General features: G+C 46.3%; 1 protein-coding gene across 3 annotated transcripts in view; it reads right to left on the reverse strand.

Moving 5' to 3' along the window:
• Window positions 1–15,059, reverse strand: part of FGFR3 (fibroblast growth factor receptor 3) — a 67,054-nt gene extending 51,995 nt beyond the window's left edge. For all 3 annotated transcript variants that reach the window (XM_083615587.1, XM_083615586.1, XM_083615585.1), the window contains exons 1-2: window positions 14,941–15,059; window positions 14,355–14,619 (exon numbers count right to left, since the gene is read on the reverse strand). In XM_083615587.1, coding sequence (XP_083471713.1) covers window positions 14,355–14,544 — 190 coding nt within the window. In that variant the 5' untranslated portion in view covers window positions 14,545–14,619; window positions 14,941–15,059. The remainder of the gene's footprint in view (window positions 1–14,354; window positions 14,620–14,940) is intronic.
• Between the last annotated feature and the right edge of the window lie 997 nt (window positions 15,060–16,056).

A 16,056-nucleotide genomic window follows, 5' to 3' on the forward strand; every position in this document is an offset into this window, starting at 1 on the left:
CCCGCCCCACACTTGGAATGCAGGAAGTGAAAAGGGTGGTGTTTGGGGGAGAAAGCCTTGTGGGTCAAATCAGGAATCGTGCCAGGCCTAATGGGACCTGCTGGCTAGAGGCTGCCCATTGCTGGGCTAGAACCTTTCCCAAGTAGTTTATATACCTCAGCAAAGCACTGGTGATTTTTAAGAAAGATTTCTAAAGTACAGTCATACCTTGGTTTTCTAACAGCTTAGTTCTCGAACGTTTTGGCTCCCAAACGCCGCAAGCCCGGAAGTGACCGTACCGGTTTGTGAACTATTTTGGGGGGCTTCCACGGCTTCCGATTGGCTGCAGGACCTTCCTGCAGCCAATCAGAGACCATGCTTTGGTTTCCGAATGTTTTGGAAGCCGAACGGACTTCCGGAACGGATTCTGTTCAACTTCCAAGGTATGACTGTACTGTGAACGTGGAACAGAGGGGGCAGGGAGAGAAAGACTAGAGAAACTGAGAAGAACTTTGCAGAGGAAGCCAGAAGTGTGACAAGAAGAACAGGGGTAAAGTTCTCAAGCACCCGCTTTTTTGCAGGCCACCAAACGGCATCACAGACAGTGACTTGCGATCTCGATCACACGCAGTCTGTAGTCCGCTGGCAGTAGGAGTACAATATGGGCATGTCTTTAAGTTAACATCTTACATTAAAAACCTGACAGTGCCAAATTATCGAAGGCTTTTCACCAAAGCCAGACTAAACGTCTTTCCTTCTGCAGTGTTGGATGGCAGGTTGAGAGGAGTTCCCTACCAGGACAGACTTTGCTCGTGTGCGCAAGACATTGATTCCATAAAACATATTCTGTTGCACTGTGCAAAATATGAGCAAGCCAGGGCTGAACTGATACTACCCTTGCTGGTACCTTTCCCAGGAAAATCAGAGGCTCACTATGTCAGGTTCCTATTGGAAGACCGGACAAATGCTAGAACATTAGCAGTGGCCAAGTTTTTATCTGTGCTTGCTAGAACCAATGATCCCTATATTCTGAACAAAATGCTTGTTTAACCTGGAGGTAGGCTGTATGAATTGTGTATTGCTTTGTAACGATTTGTTGGGTCTCTGGACCGTAATAAAGGTTGATGATGATGATGATGATGATGATATTCCTACCTGTGGACCTACTCATGAGCAATCTTAATATGAGAGCCCTCCTCAGCTAGCCAATCTGCAGCTCCAGATCAGCCGGCTCCTGAGCACTTACCCAGCAGATCCACTGTTCCTGAGATGCCAGCTCAAACAGTGTGGAAACATTCCTCCCTTCCCCACCCCAAACCCAGAAGAGGACCACTAGCGGCTTCATTTGGAATTGGATGAGAATGGCATCAGACTTCCCAGGAATATATATTCCAGTAAAATATGAACAAGGGACACTGGTGGCGCTGTGGGTTAAACCACAGAGCCTAGGACTTGCCGATCAGAAGGTTGGCGGTTTGGATCCCAGCGACGGGGTGAGCTCCTGTTGCTCGGTCCCTGCTCCTGCCAACCTAGCAGTTCAAAAGCACACTAGTACAAGTAGATAAATTGGTACCACTGTGGCGGTAAGGTAAACGGTGTTTCCGTGCGCTGCTCTGGTTTGCCAGTAGCGGCTTAGTCATGCTGGCCACATGACCCGGAAGCTGTACACCGGCTCCCTCGGTCAATAAAGTGAGATGAGCGCTGCAACCCCAGAGTCGGTCACGAATGGACCTAGTGGTCAGGGGTCCCTTTACCTTTACAGTGGTACCTCAGGTTACATATACTTCAGGTTGCATCCGCTTCAGGTTACAGACTCCGCTAACCCAGAAATAGAGCTTCAGGTTAAGAACTTTGCTTCAGGATGAGAACAGAAATCGGGCTCTGGTGGCGCAGTGGCAGCAGGAGGCCCCATTAGCTAAAGTGGTGCTAAGAACAGTTTCAGGTTAAGTACGGACCTCCGGAACGAATTAAGTACTTAACCTGAGGTACCACTGTACCTTTAAAATATGCACGCCCTCATTTTCATATTGATGCAAATGATGTTCTTCCAACCATCAGCACAGTTTCAAGACAAGAAGGCAGAACTAAACAGGCTTTTACTCTTGATTCTGGAGGGGGCACATTACACAACACAGCAAGACATGGTGTGTTCCCTACCCGCCCCCAAAGAAGAACGACAGGGTAAGTTTAATCGGATTACTTTTCACATTTAACTACCAAGTTTACCTAAGGCTTTGCTCTTCTCGTATCTCAGGCTCCTTGTTTGCTTTTGATATCGCAAAGCCTTCCTGCTAACTAAAGACAAAGGTTATGAGGGTAATGAATATCAAATTCGCTGTATAAAGGTTCCCTTGTCTCACCCACCCGACAGTCTCCATAGCATCACAAACAGGAGGGTGTGTCATACACAAAGGGGGGAAATAAAGCACAACTCAAACAACATTATATTTTTAAAAGCACTAGGTGTATACAGTCACAGACGGGTACAATGGCGGTACAGCTGTTAAAAGTGACGCAACATGCCAAAGGTCTTGGCCTATTACTCTTCCTCAAGGAGAACTCTCACAAGCAGACGACGCTGGTATTCTTTAAAGGTAAAGGTAAAGGACCCCTGACCATTAGGTCCAATCGTGGCCGACTCTGGGGTTGCGGCGCTCATCTCGCTTTACTGGCCGAGGGAGCCGGCGTACAGCTTCCGGGTCATGTGGCGAACCAGAGCAGCGCACGGAAACGTCGTTTACCTTCCCGCCGGAGCGGTACCTATTTATCTACTTGCACTTTGACGTGCTTTCGAACTGCTAGGTTGGCAGGAGCAGGGACCGAGCAACGGGAGCTCACCCCGTCGCGGGGATTCGAACCGCTGACCTTCTGATCGACAAGTCCTAGGCTCTGTGGTTTAGCCCACAGCGCCACCCACGTCCCACAGCGCCACCCACGTTCTTTAGCCTCTAGCTATATTGGAACGGCAGAGTTTTTAATGCTGTATTCAAGGCTTGGCCACAACGAGGTCCACGTTTATACTGATAAAAGTTACGTGGCCATGCAGAACTCTTCGCCCAAAAAATGCGTATTCGTCTTGATTTGCATAATTTATGCTGCTGTCGTTACTCATGGGAAGGGGGCAAAGACTTTGTAAGAAAGGAAACATCACCCAGCCCACCCACAGGAAAACTTTTCCAAGTACCCCTCTGGTTCCTCAGATACTATTGCCCCATTGTTTCAGATATAGCCTCTCAGCGATGAGGACTAGATCCTTAGTGGTTTTTAAAAATGAAAGTCAGGAAATAGAACTATGCATGACTGTTCCACATATTTCCACCCGCTGCATTTAGATTTGAAAAACAGCAAAAATGTAATAATAGCAAACACTAAGTAGCCTTGTCTAGAACAAAGATGGTTAGTTTTTCCATAAAATAAAACTCGTTCTTTTCTGTTTGAACATTTGTACTTCCCAGACAAATCAAAGCTCATATCTCTGAGGAGGTAGGTTTGCCTGTGGTCAGTGCAGTAGACATTTCTAGCTGTGATCTGAACTTTTTTCTGAAGGGTGATGGGGGGGGGGACATATTTTCTCCAACGCCATGGTGGGCAGGAAAAAAAGAGAGTCAAAAGCCACAGTCCAGTTTTGGGGTATGGGGCTGGCTCTGGGACCAGTTTCGCTCTTTCTCTCTCTCTCTCCCTCAGAGCTTTCACCCTGTTTTTCATTTGGTTGGCTACCTCGTTTTTGATTATTATTATTATTATTGAATACAACCAGTATTTTATTTGTTATTAAGGAATTTCTATCTTGTAAATCAGATAAAACTTCTCAGAACAGGTAGCTTAACAAAATCTGCAGTAAATGACAACACACACACAAACCGACTGTATTTTTCCATGTATAAAACTAGTTATTTTGGTTGCTGATCCCTTATTTTCGAGGCTGCTGGTTCCTTATTTTCAAATCTGTAAGTTGACAGCTATGAATTGACACACAGAGGGTCCATTTAATTATTGTGTCTAATTCCTTTCCATAGGCCTGTCTTCTGTGAACTGAAGGCAAGAGAGCAGAAGCAAAACGAGATGGCCCCTTTTTTATTCATTCTTACCACACAGAGACAATGTGCAGAGGGCAGGCGGCAGCCATGCATTCAACCAGAAATACACTTAGGATTTCTCCAAACAATCAGGAATCCCAGCCATGCAGGAATTCTCCTGATCACCTTTGCTGAACAAGGAAGCACATGCAATCCTGCTCCCCGCTTTGCATGTGGCAAAGAGAAGAAGGAAACAGATATCTGAAATATCATCTAAAACGAGAGTGGCCTTCGGTAGCTTACAATAGCAACCAACAACCTCCTGCCTTGTTCACAACATTCAGAAAACACCTCTTGTTTAGGATGGCTTTGCCAACACAGGCAGGCTGAAAAATGTAGCACCTTCACCGCTGCAAGACTAAATTTATTTATTTATATTTATTTAAAGCATGGTTGTTGTTTTTCACGGAAATCGTGTCCTCCTTAAAAGAGGGAATGTGTTGCGGTGAGACCTGGAGACTGACTTCCTGGTTGTGGGTGGGTCAACTGGATAGCCACAACGCCTGATTGGTAGGTCCCTTGCTGCTGGGTGTACTCTAATGGGGTGCAGTCTAAACGGTTCGAGGGACCTATTTAACCCCTTGCATGTGACCCAGAGATTCTCTTTCAGCTCGTGCAAACGGAACACCCGCCCACCTCTCCCTATATTTAGGATATTTTGCGACTGACCTTGCTATGCCGTCGTGTGTCGTCTGTCCTTGGGACAGGGGCACGGCAGGAATTTTCCCCACTTGGCTGATTGGCTGTTGCCATTTGGGTTTCGCCTGCCGTGTAGCAGATCGTCAGAACTTGTAAGGTTGCGGATAGGCTCTGGTTCAGGTGATAGGGATGGGAGAACACTCTCGTCATCCCTATGTGAAGGGTATTCCGTTAAAGGAATCCAGGGACTCGATGGTTTGGTCAACCCCTGAGAGGGGTGTGTGCCCGTGCCTGAGTCCAGGGGAGCATCTGGGGGAATGAACAGAGTCTGTTCCCGGGCTTTTCCCCTACCTCAGGTGTTCATCTTTGTCTGACCTATGTTTTTTTTTTTAAATAATTTTTATTAACTGGCCAATCACATCAAATTAAATCACATCACATAAATTCCAAATTACAAAGCCAAATTTTTAAATTTTGTTGGGGGAACCCATACTTCAAGATCCAAAGGGGGATTCAGATCATCTTCTTATTACTGCGTTAATGTCCAAATCAGTCCCAATCAGTCCAAACAAAATTCATAATTCTATCCAGTCTTATCTTGGTGTTTCCACATCATATCTTGTTCATATAATTTCTATTTTTCCTTTACGATCTCTTCTGTTAGTCTCCTTAAGCCGATAAGCAAAATAATAATCCTGTGTGGATTTCCCGTTCCTCCACTAAGTCCAGATGGTTTCCATATATCTCCTTCGTAGATAACATCGCTCTTTCCATCATAAATTTGGCATTTGTCGCTCTTAAGTCCCACCGAGAAGTTGATCCACGATATGTAAACAACTCTATTTCTCTCTTTCTCCTCCCAGACCCAAGAGCTCCAACAATGCCTCCCAAAATGGCGACGGCATTTTTAACTGCGTCATTCCAAAACTCTTAGCTTTCCAGCTTCATCTTGAAACATTGCTTTGGTTCGAAAGTTTATCTCCACACAGCCTTAAATCCACAGCTTAAGTCCTTAGTTTCTGACTCATTAGGGGAGGGGATTCTTGTTAAATCACATAAGAAAAAGGAAGGCAGGTTTTTTTCCCCCTTCCCCCCTCAGTCATACCGTATCTTGACGTATCTTCTCATATTTTATTCTTGTCTTGTTATCAGAGATCTCTTCTGTCAGCAGTCTTTACTCCCCTTTTTCCTTGAAGCATGTGCAATTTATCTCGTCCAAATTGTTTCTTTTGAAGATGCTTGCAACTAGCGGCGCGAATCAGGGACGGCGTCCAGGAGTGCCGGAATCCCACAGGAGGGCTTTGTGCCTAGTGCCCCCACCCCCACAAATTCGGGGGTGGTATAGGGCACAGCAGGCAAGGGCCGTCCCCCCCACAATCCTGGGGGGGTTAAGGAGGCTAATTACCCCCATCATAGCCTCCAAATTACCTCGTGTGGGTCGGAGAGATGTTATTGTCAGCCATCTTCCGATGCGCCACCTAGTGGCCCCCTCCATCTTTGTCTGACCTATGATGGAGCTCTGGGTCAGCGCTACCTGCAAGTGTGTAGAGAGCTAGTTGAATCAGAGCCTATGCAACCACTCACTTTTTCTGTAATCAATAAAGTTGTGGCCTAAATTTTGCCAAAAACCAAAACTAAAATTTGAGTTAAGTGTGTATTTATTTAGGGGGGAGGTCTCTGGGTCTGAACACGCAAAAGGTTCCAAGAGTAGTTTTCCCAAGATCAATAAAAACAAGATGGTATCTGCCTGTGGGTGGGTTAGAATCTAAAAGACACAACACAGGAAGGAAAAAAAGGGGATGAGGAAGAAAGAGGAAAATAAGCAAACTCAGGCACCAATTCTAAAAGTTAGAATCACTTTTAGTCATAATGGCTTCACTGCAAAGTATCTTACAAGTTTCCCCTTGTTTTGATGGTGGAGGCAACCGGGGGGGGGGGGGGAGTCCACCAAAATAAGGTTGAGGCCAATACATTCACACAGAAGAAGCTAAAAATTAAAGTAATAATTAAGGCTCTGCCCATCCTCTAGCTTAAAAAAACAACACAATTTTATCAACACCGAGTTAAGTTTCAATCTGATAATACAGGAAGCTTACAAGCAAAGAGCTGGTTTGTTCAAATGTGTATGTGAAATCCAGTGCCTAGCATAATCTCACTACCTCTTAACCACAGATGTGCTGATGAAATAATAATAATAATAATAATAATAATAATAATAATAATTTATTATTTGTACCCCGCCCATCTGGCTGGGTTTCCCCAGCCACTCTGGGAGGCTTCCACAGAGACCAAAAATACACTAAAATGTCACACATTAAAAACTGAACAGGGCTGCCTTAAGATATCTTCTGAATGTCAGGTAGTTGTTTATCTCTTTGACATCTGATGGGAGGGCGTTCCACAGGGTGGGTGCCACTACCGAGAAGGCCCTCTGCCTGGTTCCCTGTAGCTTTGCTTCTCGCAATGAGGGAACCACCAGAAGGCCCTCGGCGCTGGACCTCAGCGTCCGGGCAGAATGATGGGGGTGGAGACCCTCCCTCAGGTATACTGGGCCGAGGCCGTTTAGGGCTTTAAAGGTCAACACCAACACTTTGAATTGTGCTCGGAAACATACTGGGAGCCAATGCCAGACAATAATGCCAGAGTCAGCCTTCTGTGCAACCCTCTCAGGGTCTAGACTTGGCAACCCTGCACAGCCTTTATGTGCCCTGGCCCTCAGTCCCCAAGTCGTCTCAGTCTCAAGCTTATGATGCTTCTATCTGCACTTGATCTAACTCTGCTACTTGCTGTGACCCTTTCCACCTAGCCTCTGGGCTCTCTGATACCTGCTGCGTCCTCTTTCTCCCCACCTTTCCAGTCCCTCACCTGCCCTGGCTAGATCTTCTGTCTACATGCATGTATCATTTAATAGAACCATAGACTCAGAATTGTAGAGTTGGAAGGGACCTATTTCATTAAGCTACATTTCCCAAGGCATGTGCTTCCCAGGTGGAAAACCAATCAAGGCCAAGACCTGCTTAGGCTCAGCAAGGCTGTTGCCTTGTATGTCTTTGACAGTTAAGTCCAGTCGCAAACGACTCTGGGGTTGCAACACTCATCTCGCTTTACTGGCCGAGGGAGTCGACATTTGTCCGCAGACAGTTTTTCTGGGTCATGTGACCAGCATGACTAAGCCGCTTCTGGCAAAACCAGAGCAGCGCACGGAAACGTCGTTTACCTTCCTGCCAGAGCGGTACCTATTTATCTACTTGCACTTTGATGTGCTTTCAAACTGTTAGGTGGGAGCAGGGACCGAGCAACAGGAGCTCACCCCGTCGCGGGGATTCGAACTGCCGACCTTCTGATCGGCAAGCCCTAGGCTCAGTGGTTTAGACCACAGCGCCACCTGCACCCCCTGTATGCCTTTACACCACACCATATAAGGGATGCCAAACCCCCAAAGGCTAAGACCTATCCTTTCTAACAGAAGCCAGGCTGTGAAACCTTTGTTGGTAAAACCATGTTCCTCAAGCAGGAATCTTCCATGCCATCACAGCAGCTCAGCCAATCAGTGTCAAGAAACTACGCTGCTACAAGCAGAATACAATATAGACCAGTCTTCCTCAAACTCGGTCCCACAGATGTTTTGAGACTACAATTCCCATCATCCCTGACCACTGGTGCTGCTAGCTAGGGATCATGGGAGTTGTAGGCCAAAAACATCTGGAGGGCTGAGTTTGAGGAAGCCTGATACTGACTGTCAGCAGATAAAAATATAATTAGATATGATTGTTGTTGTTTTTTTAAGAAAACAAAAACGGCTCCAAAAATAATAATAATAATTAAACGCGGCAAGATTACAAATCTTGTTCACGCCATACAGCAGCTTGTTACAAAAGTGTCAGGTTCCAATTACGATGTCAACGATGTGATTTTGCTTGTGATTTATAGCAACTTAAAGAAAGTCCTTCTTATTAGAACCTGCGAAAACCGAACTCCGCTACAGAAATCCATGTTTTAACCTCTTTCTTTACAGAAAATCCACATAAAAACAGCAACAGACAATGTAAACTTGGCCACTGAACACAGTAAGACCAAACAGGAGCTCAGGATTCAGCCCCAGCTCAAGCTTTGCTGCATGACGGCCACGCATCACAGGTTGGCATGCCCATCCCACTTGCACAATATCCATTTGAAAGGAATAAAAGATACCCAGCAGCCCTTTTTTGGATGACTGCATCTGCACTTGGCAGCCTGATATGCTTCTGTTTCCAGCTGTACAACTTAATCAAAGTATATTTCCTACAGGAACAGAGCGAAAGAAAAAAGGCAATTCTCCCAAGAAAGAAACATCTTAGTTGCTTTAGCTGCTGCACTTTTCTTTCCCAGCAGAAAAGGTATAGGAGTCTTTCTTTCTCGGATGAATCCGTGGGCGAGTTCAGGCATCACAATAAACCATGGTTTACCACAATGGGAACAAGCTTCAGCTAACCTCGGGCTTTGGAGCTTCTCCCTCCTGGTGTAGCCACAAGCTTCAGTTTCCATTAGCGTTCTGTCTGAACCCATAACTGTGGTTCATTGTAACTACGGTTTGTTGAAACAGGACAATTTCACAATCCATGGTTTCACGCCAGCTTGTTTTAAGCAAGCTACTGCTCATAATAATCACAGTGTGTTGGGTTCAGACAAAACAGCGAGCTGTGTTGGATCTAAAGTGAAAATGAATGCTTCTGATCTCCTGGCTTATTGTCCAAACTAGCTCAGTGACTATGTTGGGAATACTGTGCCGTCCCAACGTGTTGACGAAGAGGCATCAACTTCTCCTTGACCAATTCAGCCATTCCTATAAGGAAAATGAGCAACGTCTCTGCACTGAGCAGGAATTCTGACGTGCTCAAAGGTGACCCAAGGGGTTCCTAGACCTTCCTACCTACAAATTACACTTCTTCACTTCGCATGTATCAAGACCAAACACAAGATACCTGCACTCTGCTAAACGGCCTCGGTCCAGTATACCTGAAGGAGCGTCTCCACCCCCATCGTTCTGCCTGGACACTGAGGTCCAGCGCTGAGGGCCTTCTGGCAGTTCCCTCACTGAGAGAACCAAAGCTACAGGGAACCAGGCAGAGGGCCTTCTCGGTAGTGGCGCCTGCCCTGTGGAACGCCCTCCCACCAGATGTCAAAGAGAAAAATAACCACCAAACTTTTAGAAGACATCTGAAGGCAGCCCTGTTTAGGGAAGCTTTTAATGTTTAATAGGTTATTGTATTTTAGTGTTTTGTTGGAAGCCGCCCAGAATGGCTGGAGAAACCCAGCCAGATGGGCGGGGTATAAATAATAAATTATTATTATTATTATTATTATTATTATTATTATTATTATTATTATCATCATCTCCATCACTTGTTTTAATGTCAAAATCTGCTCCAGTTTATTCCTAACAGAGGGGTTATTTTGCTTTTAAGTTTGCACTTTTAATGCTGGTATGACCCTGGTGTTTTGTTTTGTTTTGTTTTAAAAAGAAGCTTTTCTGGGGTGCTCTTCTGGTTTTTTAAATAAAGAAGTTGTAATTGTCAGTGGGTTGCTTTTTCAAACTACTGTAAGCTGCTCAGAGAACCCATGGGCTGAAAACCAGTGTATAGCTATTTCAATAAAATAACTGTATGTTTCAAATAGTTTCCTCCCAAAAAGTATGGGATGGTTGTTCTGCTTGTTACTCTGTTATGTATTTTATACCGTGAACCACCCTCTGATTCTCAGATGAAGGGTGGTCTGAATGTTTAATAACAATAAAATAATAAGTATTTGTTGCTCTTTGAATATTACAGATACTTTTATCTGGCAGCTAATAAACATTCTGTCTCAAGAATATCATTAGATCAGAACACTTAATGAGTAACATAAGGGGAGGAGGAGTTTCATTCGTAATGGGGCAATGGGATTTTTTTTTTCTGTGGAAAAGAATTAAAATGGGTGTTGTGGAAACCACAGTACAATTGGGACAGAGCACCTCACAGACTCCTTAAAATGTACCGCTGCTATTTTTATCTATCTGCTGTCTAACAACACAGCAAGCACTACTTGACATTCACTGATCGTACCCAGTAATATCTTTATCTGAATAAGAATGCAAATTGCAGGAGCGCTTTTTTTTATTATTATTCCAACGCCTATTCTGTGGCGGCTGAATAGAGTGACCACATGTTCAAGGCTGCAAACAAGTTCACTGACCTCCCTAATCATCTCTGCCATTGCGAGTGAATGACATACACGGTCAATTCTGCCTTGCCTCTCCACTTTCATTCATAAAAAAAATGACATTGTTCTTGCAGCAGTCCTGAGAAAAAGGAGACGAGAGAAATGCAGCCCAAATGAGGCCCCCAGTATTTTTCTATTCAGCAGCAGCCCCACCATCTGCCTTCTTCCTGCTAACAGCAGAACACTTCCCTGTAGAGATGTCAGAATTTGCACCACCTCCATTAATAGCTAGTATTCATATTAGCAAACATACACATACCTCCAGAATGCCTCCTTTCAGTGTGTGTTTTATGTAGCTGAGCAGAAGCACAAGGCAGTAGCTGTTACAACTTTCACAGCCCCGTGTGGAGAATTAGATCACTGGGGAAAAATGCTTCCAAGCCCCTTTATGGAAAATAAGGTCTTGAGCTGTGTTAAAGGCAAAAGCGGCTGAACAACAAGCCTCAGTAATGAATCAGTACCCCCACGGCCCATTTGACCAGGAGAAAGTGTTTGCTTGTGACTGTGCAATTTGCAGATTCAAAAGTAAACACCTGTGTTTTGCTTGGCTGTGAATCTCTGTCTTCTATATACAAGTGATTCAACAGAACCTTTTCTTATGGACCATTTTATATTGATAGTTCATTCAAAAACAGGGAATGATCAATCAAGCATCGCTCTCTCTCTCTCTATATATATATACACATATAATGCAATATATAGTGCAATATATAATGCAATATATAGTGCAACTTTGCTTGTGCTGCTAAGCATTGAGAACCATTGGGACCAACGTGCATTTTATTTAACAATCTGAAACCATTTGCTGCTGTTTATTCCATTGGGATTATACCAACTTCTGCGCTCAGCAAACTGCACTCTTAGATCCCTAGTCCGAGATACAGTTCTTGGAAATAAAATGCAGCCGCACTCAGGTAAGGCCATTCTTGGTAGCGTATATCTGACAACAAGCCCAAGCCGACCCTGCTATATTTGTACAATACATGTTCGTTGCATTTCTATTTTTAAGTGCATCCTTTTAGAATGAATATCACACACACACACATACAACGTAATGTATGAAAAGGCCCTCAAGACTGCCTAAAGACTAAGACTGCCATCGGAGTCTATACAGCTGGGCAGTTCTATCTCTTTGAAAACGGAAAGAAGTGAAAATACTATTGCCAGAAAGCATTTTTGTAGACCCAATCTAGGGATTTCATCATTCTAAGACATCTCTGCCGGGCCCTTCCATCTCAATATTCTAAAAATATGTACACCATTCAAGTACATATTCCTTCAGAATGGTAGTGTAGCTACATTATCAGCAGTCATAATAGCAGTACAGCAAAATACTGTTCAGTGAAGGAACTCAGTCCTAAACTTGTTTATTCAGAGGTCCCATTCTGAACCTTACAAAATGTGGCTACATACTCCAAAGGAATTGGTTTAAAAGCTCAGAACAAGGGCAGTCCACTAGGAAAGAAGGAGCAAACACTGGATCAACAAACTGACTGTATACCTAGTGAGTTTCTGGACTGTTCTACAAGCCATGCAGCTTGTTCCATATACAGTACAAAACGTATCCACTTGGATCAAATTGAAGAGACGTCGCTCCATTATTCAACCAATTTAGTTGTGGGGAAATGAGCCAGGCAATCTACATGGAGACCCCAGCATTTTAGTCAAACTTTTTTGAAAATAAAACCATGACCCTGGGTCAGGGCTACCCCCCCCTCCAGCCGGAACTCAATTTCGGCACCTCTCAGGTGGGCACCATTGGCATTCTAAGAGAAAGAGGGAGGTGTTCATGGTGAGTTCCGGCGCCTCTCTTCTTTGAAAAATAGCACTGCCCTGGGTGATCTATAGCTATACCAGGAAAACAGAAGGGAAAGAATGTCCCGGTGTGAATAGCTGCCATGAAGCACATTTATTCCACCCTCATTTGTTTGCCAAGCATGTTTCATCTCTTTCCCAAACAATGGAAACCTGACACAGATAGAACTTTTTGTGCATGGTGTATACAGATGTATACCCTGACTTTTACTGTCTGCTAACAAAGGGGGAAACGATTAACTCTCTCTCCAAATGTTTAGTTTAAGCGATATTGTACAATGAGTTTCCCGCTTAAAATAAACGGAGTCAGTTAGATATTTAAAATTGAGTCATTTGGATATTTAAAAGATTCAGCACAAATGTTCATGTCTCTCTTATTTCAATTTCTAGTTTCCCAAAGACCCCCAAACAACCCTGTTTCTCCATTCCCTTAAACACAGCATTTGGCTGGGAGATATAACACTACAATGCACAGAACACTTCATTGCATGTGAGACTAGAAAAAAGGATTTGAAAGAAGGACTTGTTTCTTTCAAGTCCAGATTTTCAAATGTCAAAAGTACAAAGATATTTTGTGTGGGCCGAACAGCCACTATTTCCAGCGTGGAAATCAAGTTACGCTTTTCTGTGAAGCCACCGGCATCTAAGTGCATACACCCTAGCATTTGGTTAATGCTACAATAACCATTTGAGGTGCTTCCATTTATTGGAGACTTTGCCCTTGACCTGTAACAGTTTGGTCTTGGAATACTTCTGGTGGATCCAGCAGCAGTTTGCAAGTATGGAGGGAAAGTATCGCAAATGTGCAGACTGTTCTGGAGGCAACAGAAACAATTCTATCCTTGCGTACTTCTCAAGAGAGCAAACTTAAGAGGCATAGCTGTGCTTCTCTTTTGCAACAAACTACAAAGTCCTATGTAAAACTGTGCACAGGGGGGGATGGCATTGGAAAGGAAAAGTTGCCAAGCTGAAGCCAAGTCTTCTGGGATCAAACACTGGGACCCTTTCAGACAGGTAGACATCCAAGGCGTGTTCCCATTTTAAAAAGGCTTATAACCTTTTTAGCCTATATACCATGGAATACAAAAAGCCAACCAAAACGCCCCAACCTTGTCAACTATATTCACGCCTTGCAGAAGAAGCCGTCCTGTGGTTCCAAAAAAGACAATTAAGTTGTTTATGTATGTAATGACAGAAGTCGGGATTCCTTATGCGCAAAAATGGGAGGAAGGAGAAATTCCCACTGAAGAGGAATGGATAAGTAAAATGATGGAATCAGTAAAATGATGGAATCTGAGGAGAGAACCTAATGATGATTGTTTTGTGGAAGAATGGAAGCCTTTTGGGGGACTATTTAAAGAAATATTATAGCTTGATGGAATCGTGAGCAGGATTTGAACTATGAGCAACAGAGGGAGTGAGAGATCATTGTAATTATGGTTATGTTATAAGAGAGGGGAGATAGGGGTGCAGAAATAAGAAGCTACAGAAAACGGGATGGGAAGTGGATAAAAGAGAAGAAAAACATTCTTACGTTTGGGAATGCATCCGTGAAATGCTTAAAAATGCAATAAAGTATAACTGGGGAAAGCCCTCATGCTTCCTTACCTAATGGTGCTCTTGTCGGCGTTTCTTCGGGGTCTGGGATAGGAATCCTGGCTGCAGGGAGGCTGTGCACAGTGGCGACCAGGAAAAAGCAAGACCAGGCTCCCCACGCAGCAATCATTCCTCTCCTCTCGCTTCGGGGCAGCCCGCCGTGGGTCGTGGTGGCAGCGCTTCCTCGGCCCGCCTCAGCCATCCTCCAGATGCATGCTGCTCCGTGGGCTGGCCGGGGGTCTCCTGCTCTGGGTCCCCGAAGTGGCGGCCCCGTGCCCTGCAAGGAGTCGGGAGGAGAGGGACACTCGCGGAGGCTCCTCAGCGGAGAGGGCAGCTCCTCTTCCCCGCCAGCCCTGCCCCAGCACCGCCCGCCACCTCGGAAGGCGCGTCCAGCGCGCCTCGGAAGAACCATTTTTGCGCACCATTTCCCCCTTCCCGGCCGGGTTTGCCCCGACAGCAGCCCGGAGCAGCCGCTCCGCCTCCCCTGGGGCTTCCCTTCCCGCAACCCGACGCCGCTTCTAGGGTCCCGAGAGGGGCGCCGCCCTCCGATTAAGCCGGCAGTACCCGCCGGGGATGGCGCGGAGGAGCGGCCGCTTACCTGCTCCTTGGCGCCGCTGGAGCGCTTCTGGGCAGAGGCGCGGGCGGCTCTGCTCCGCTCCGCTCGCTCCCTCGCTCGCTCGCCAGCCTTGCCAGAAAGCCAGTCCGCCTGCCTGCCTGCCTGCCTGCCCCGCCTCACTGAGAGGGCTGGGCTGGGCGGCTGGGCTGGGCTGGCCGGCGGCCCCCAGCGGCAGAGAAGGGGCGGCGCGTCTTTGCGCCCAGGGCGCACGAAGCCCTCGAGGGGCGGCCCTTCGGCTGGACAGCGAGGAGGAGCGTGCGGCAGCCTACCTGAAGAACAGGGCGGGAAAGGCAGCCGGCGGGAAGCCCCCCCTCGGGCTTTCCCCTCTTTGGTGGCCGGGGGTGTGGGCGCCCGTCTGCCTCAAGAGACGGCGTGGCGTGTGCGGGTTTTTGGCGCTGCTGGGCGACGAACCAGGGCAGCTGCCCCCGAGCTTTCCCACCGAGACTAAACGCTTTCCCTTCCGCAGTGACCACAGGTAAAGGTAAAGGGACCCCTGACCATTAGGTCCAGTCGTGACCGAGTCTGGGGTTGGGCGCTCATCTTGCTTTACTGGCGGAGGGAGCCGACGTTTGTCTGCAGACAGTTTTTCTGGGTCGTGTGGCCAGCATGACAGAGCAGCGCACGGAAACGCCGTTTACCTTCCCGCCAGAGCGGTACCTATTTATCTACTTGCACTTTGATGTGCTTTCGAACTGCTAGGTTGGCAGGAGCAGGGACCGAGCAACGGGAGCTCACCCCGTCGCGGGGATTCGAACCGCCAACCTTCTGATCAGCAAGTCCTAGGCTCTGTGGTTTAGACCACAGTGCCACCCGCGTCCCTCAGTGACCACAGGTAGATATTAGCAAATTCCTTATCAAGTCCGCCTGTGTGCCTGCAATCAGGGCTTACCAGATTCACTGGACCATATTCTTTTGGACTGCCCTTTGCACAGCAGACTCCGCAAACCGATGTTGAGGAAGATATTGGACCTGTGACCCACGGCTCTGAGAGAAAGCCAAATGAGGTTCCTCCTAGCAGATAGGGACAAGGACTTTACTGCCCCAGTGGCAGGGCCGTCTTACCCATAGGCGGTAGGGGTGTGGGGCACTCAGGCTCCG

Source organism: Podarcis filfolensis (assembly GCF_964270895.1).
Source record: "Podarcis filfolensis genome assembly, chromosome: 5".
NCBI lineage: Eukaryota > Metazoa > Chordata > Lepidosauria > Squamata > Lacertidae > Podarcis > Podarcis filfolensis.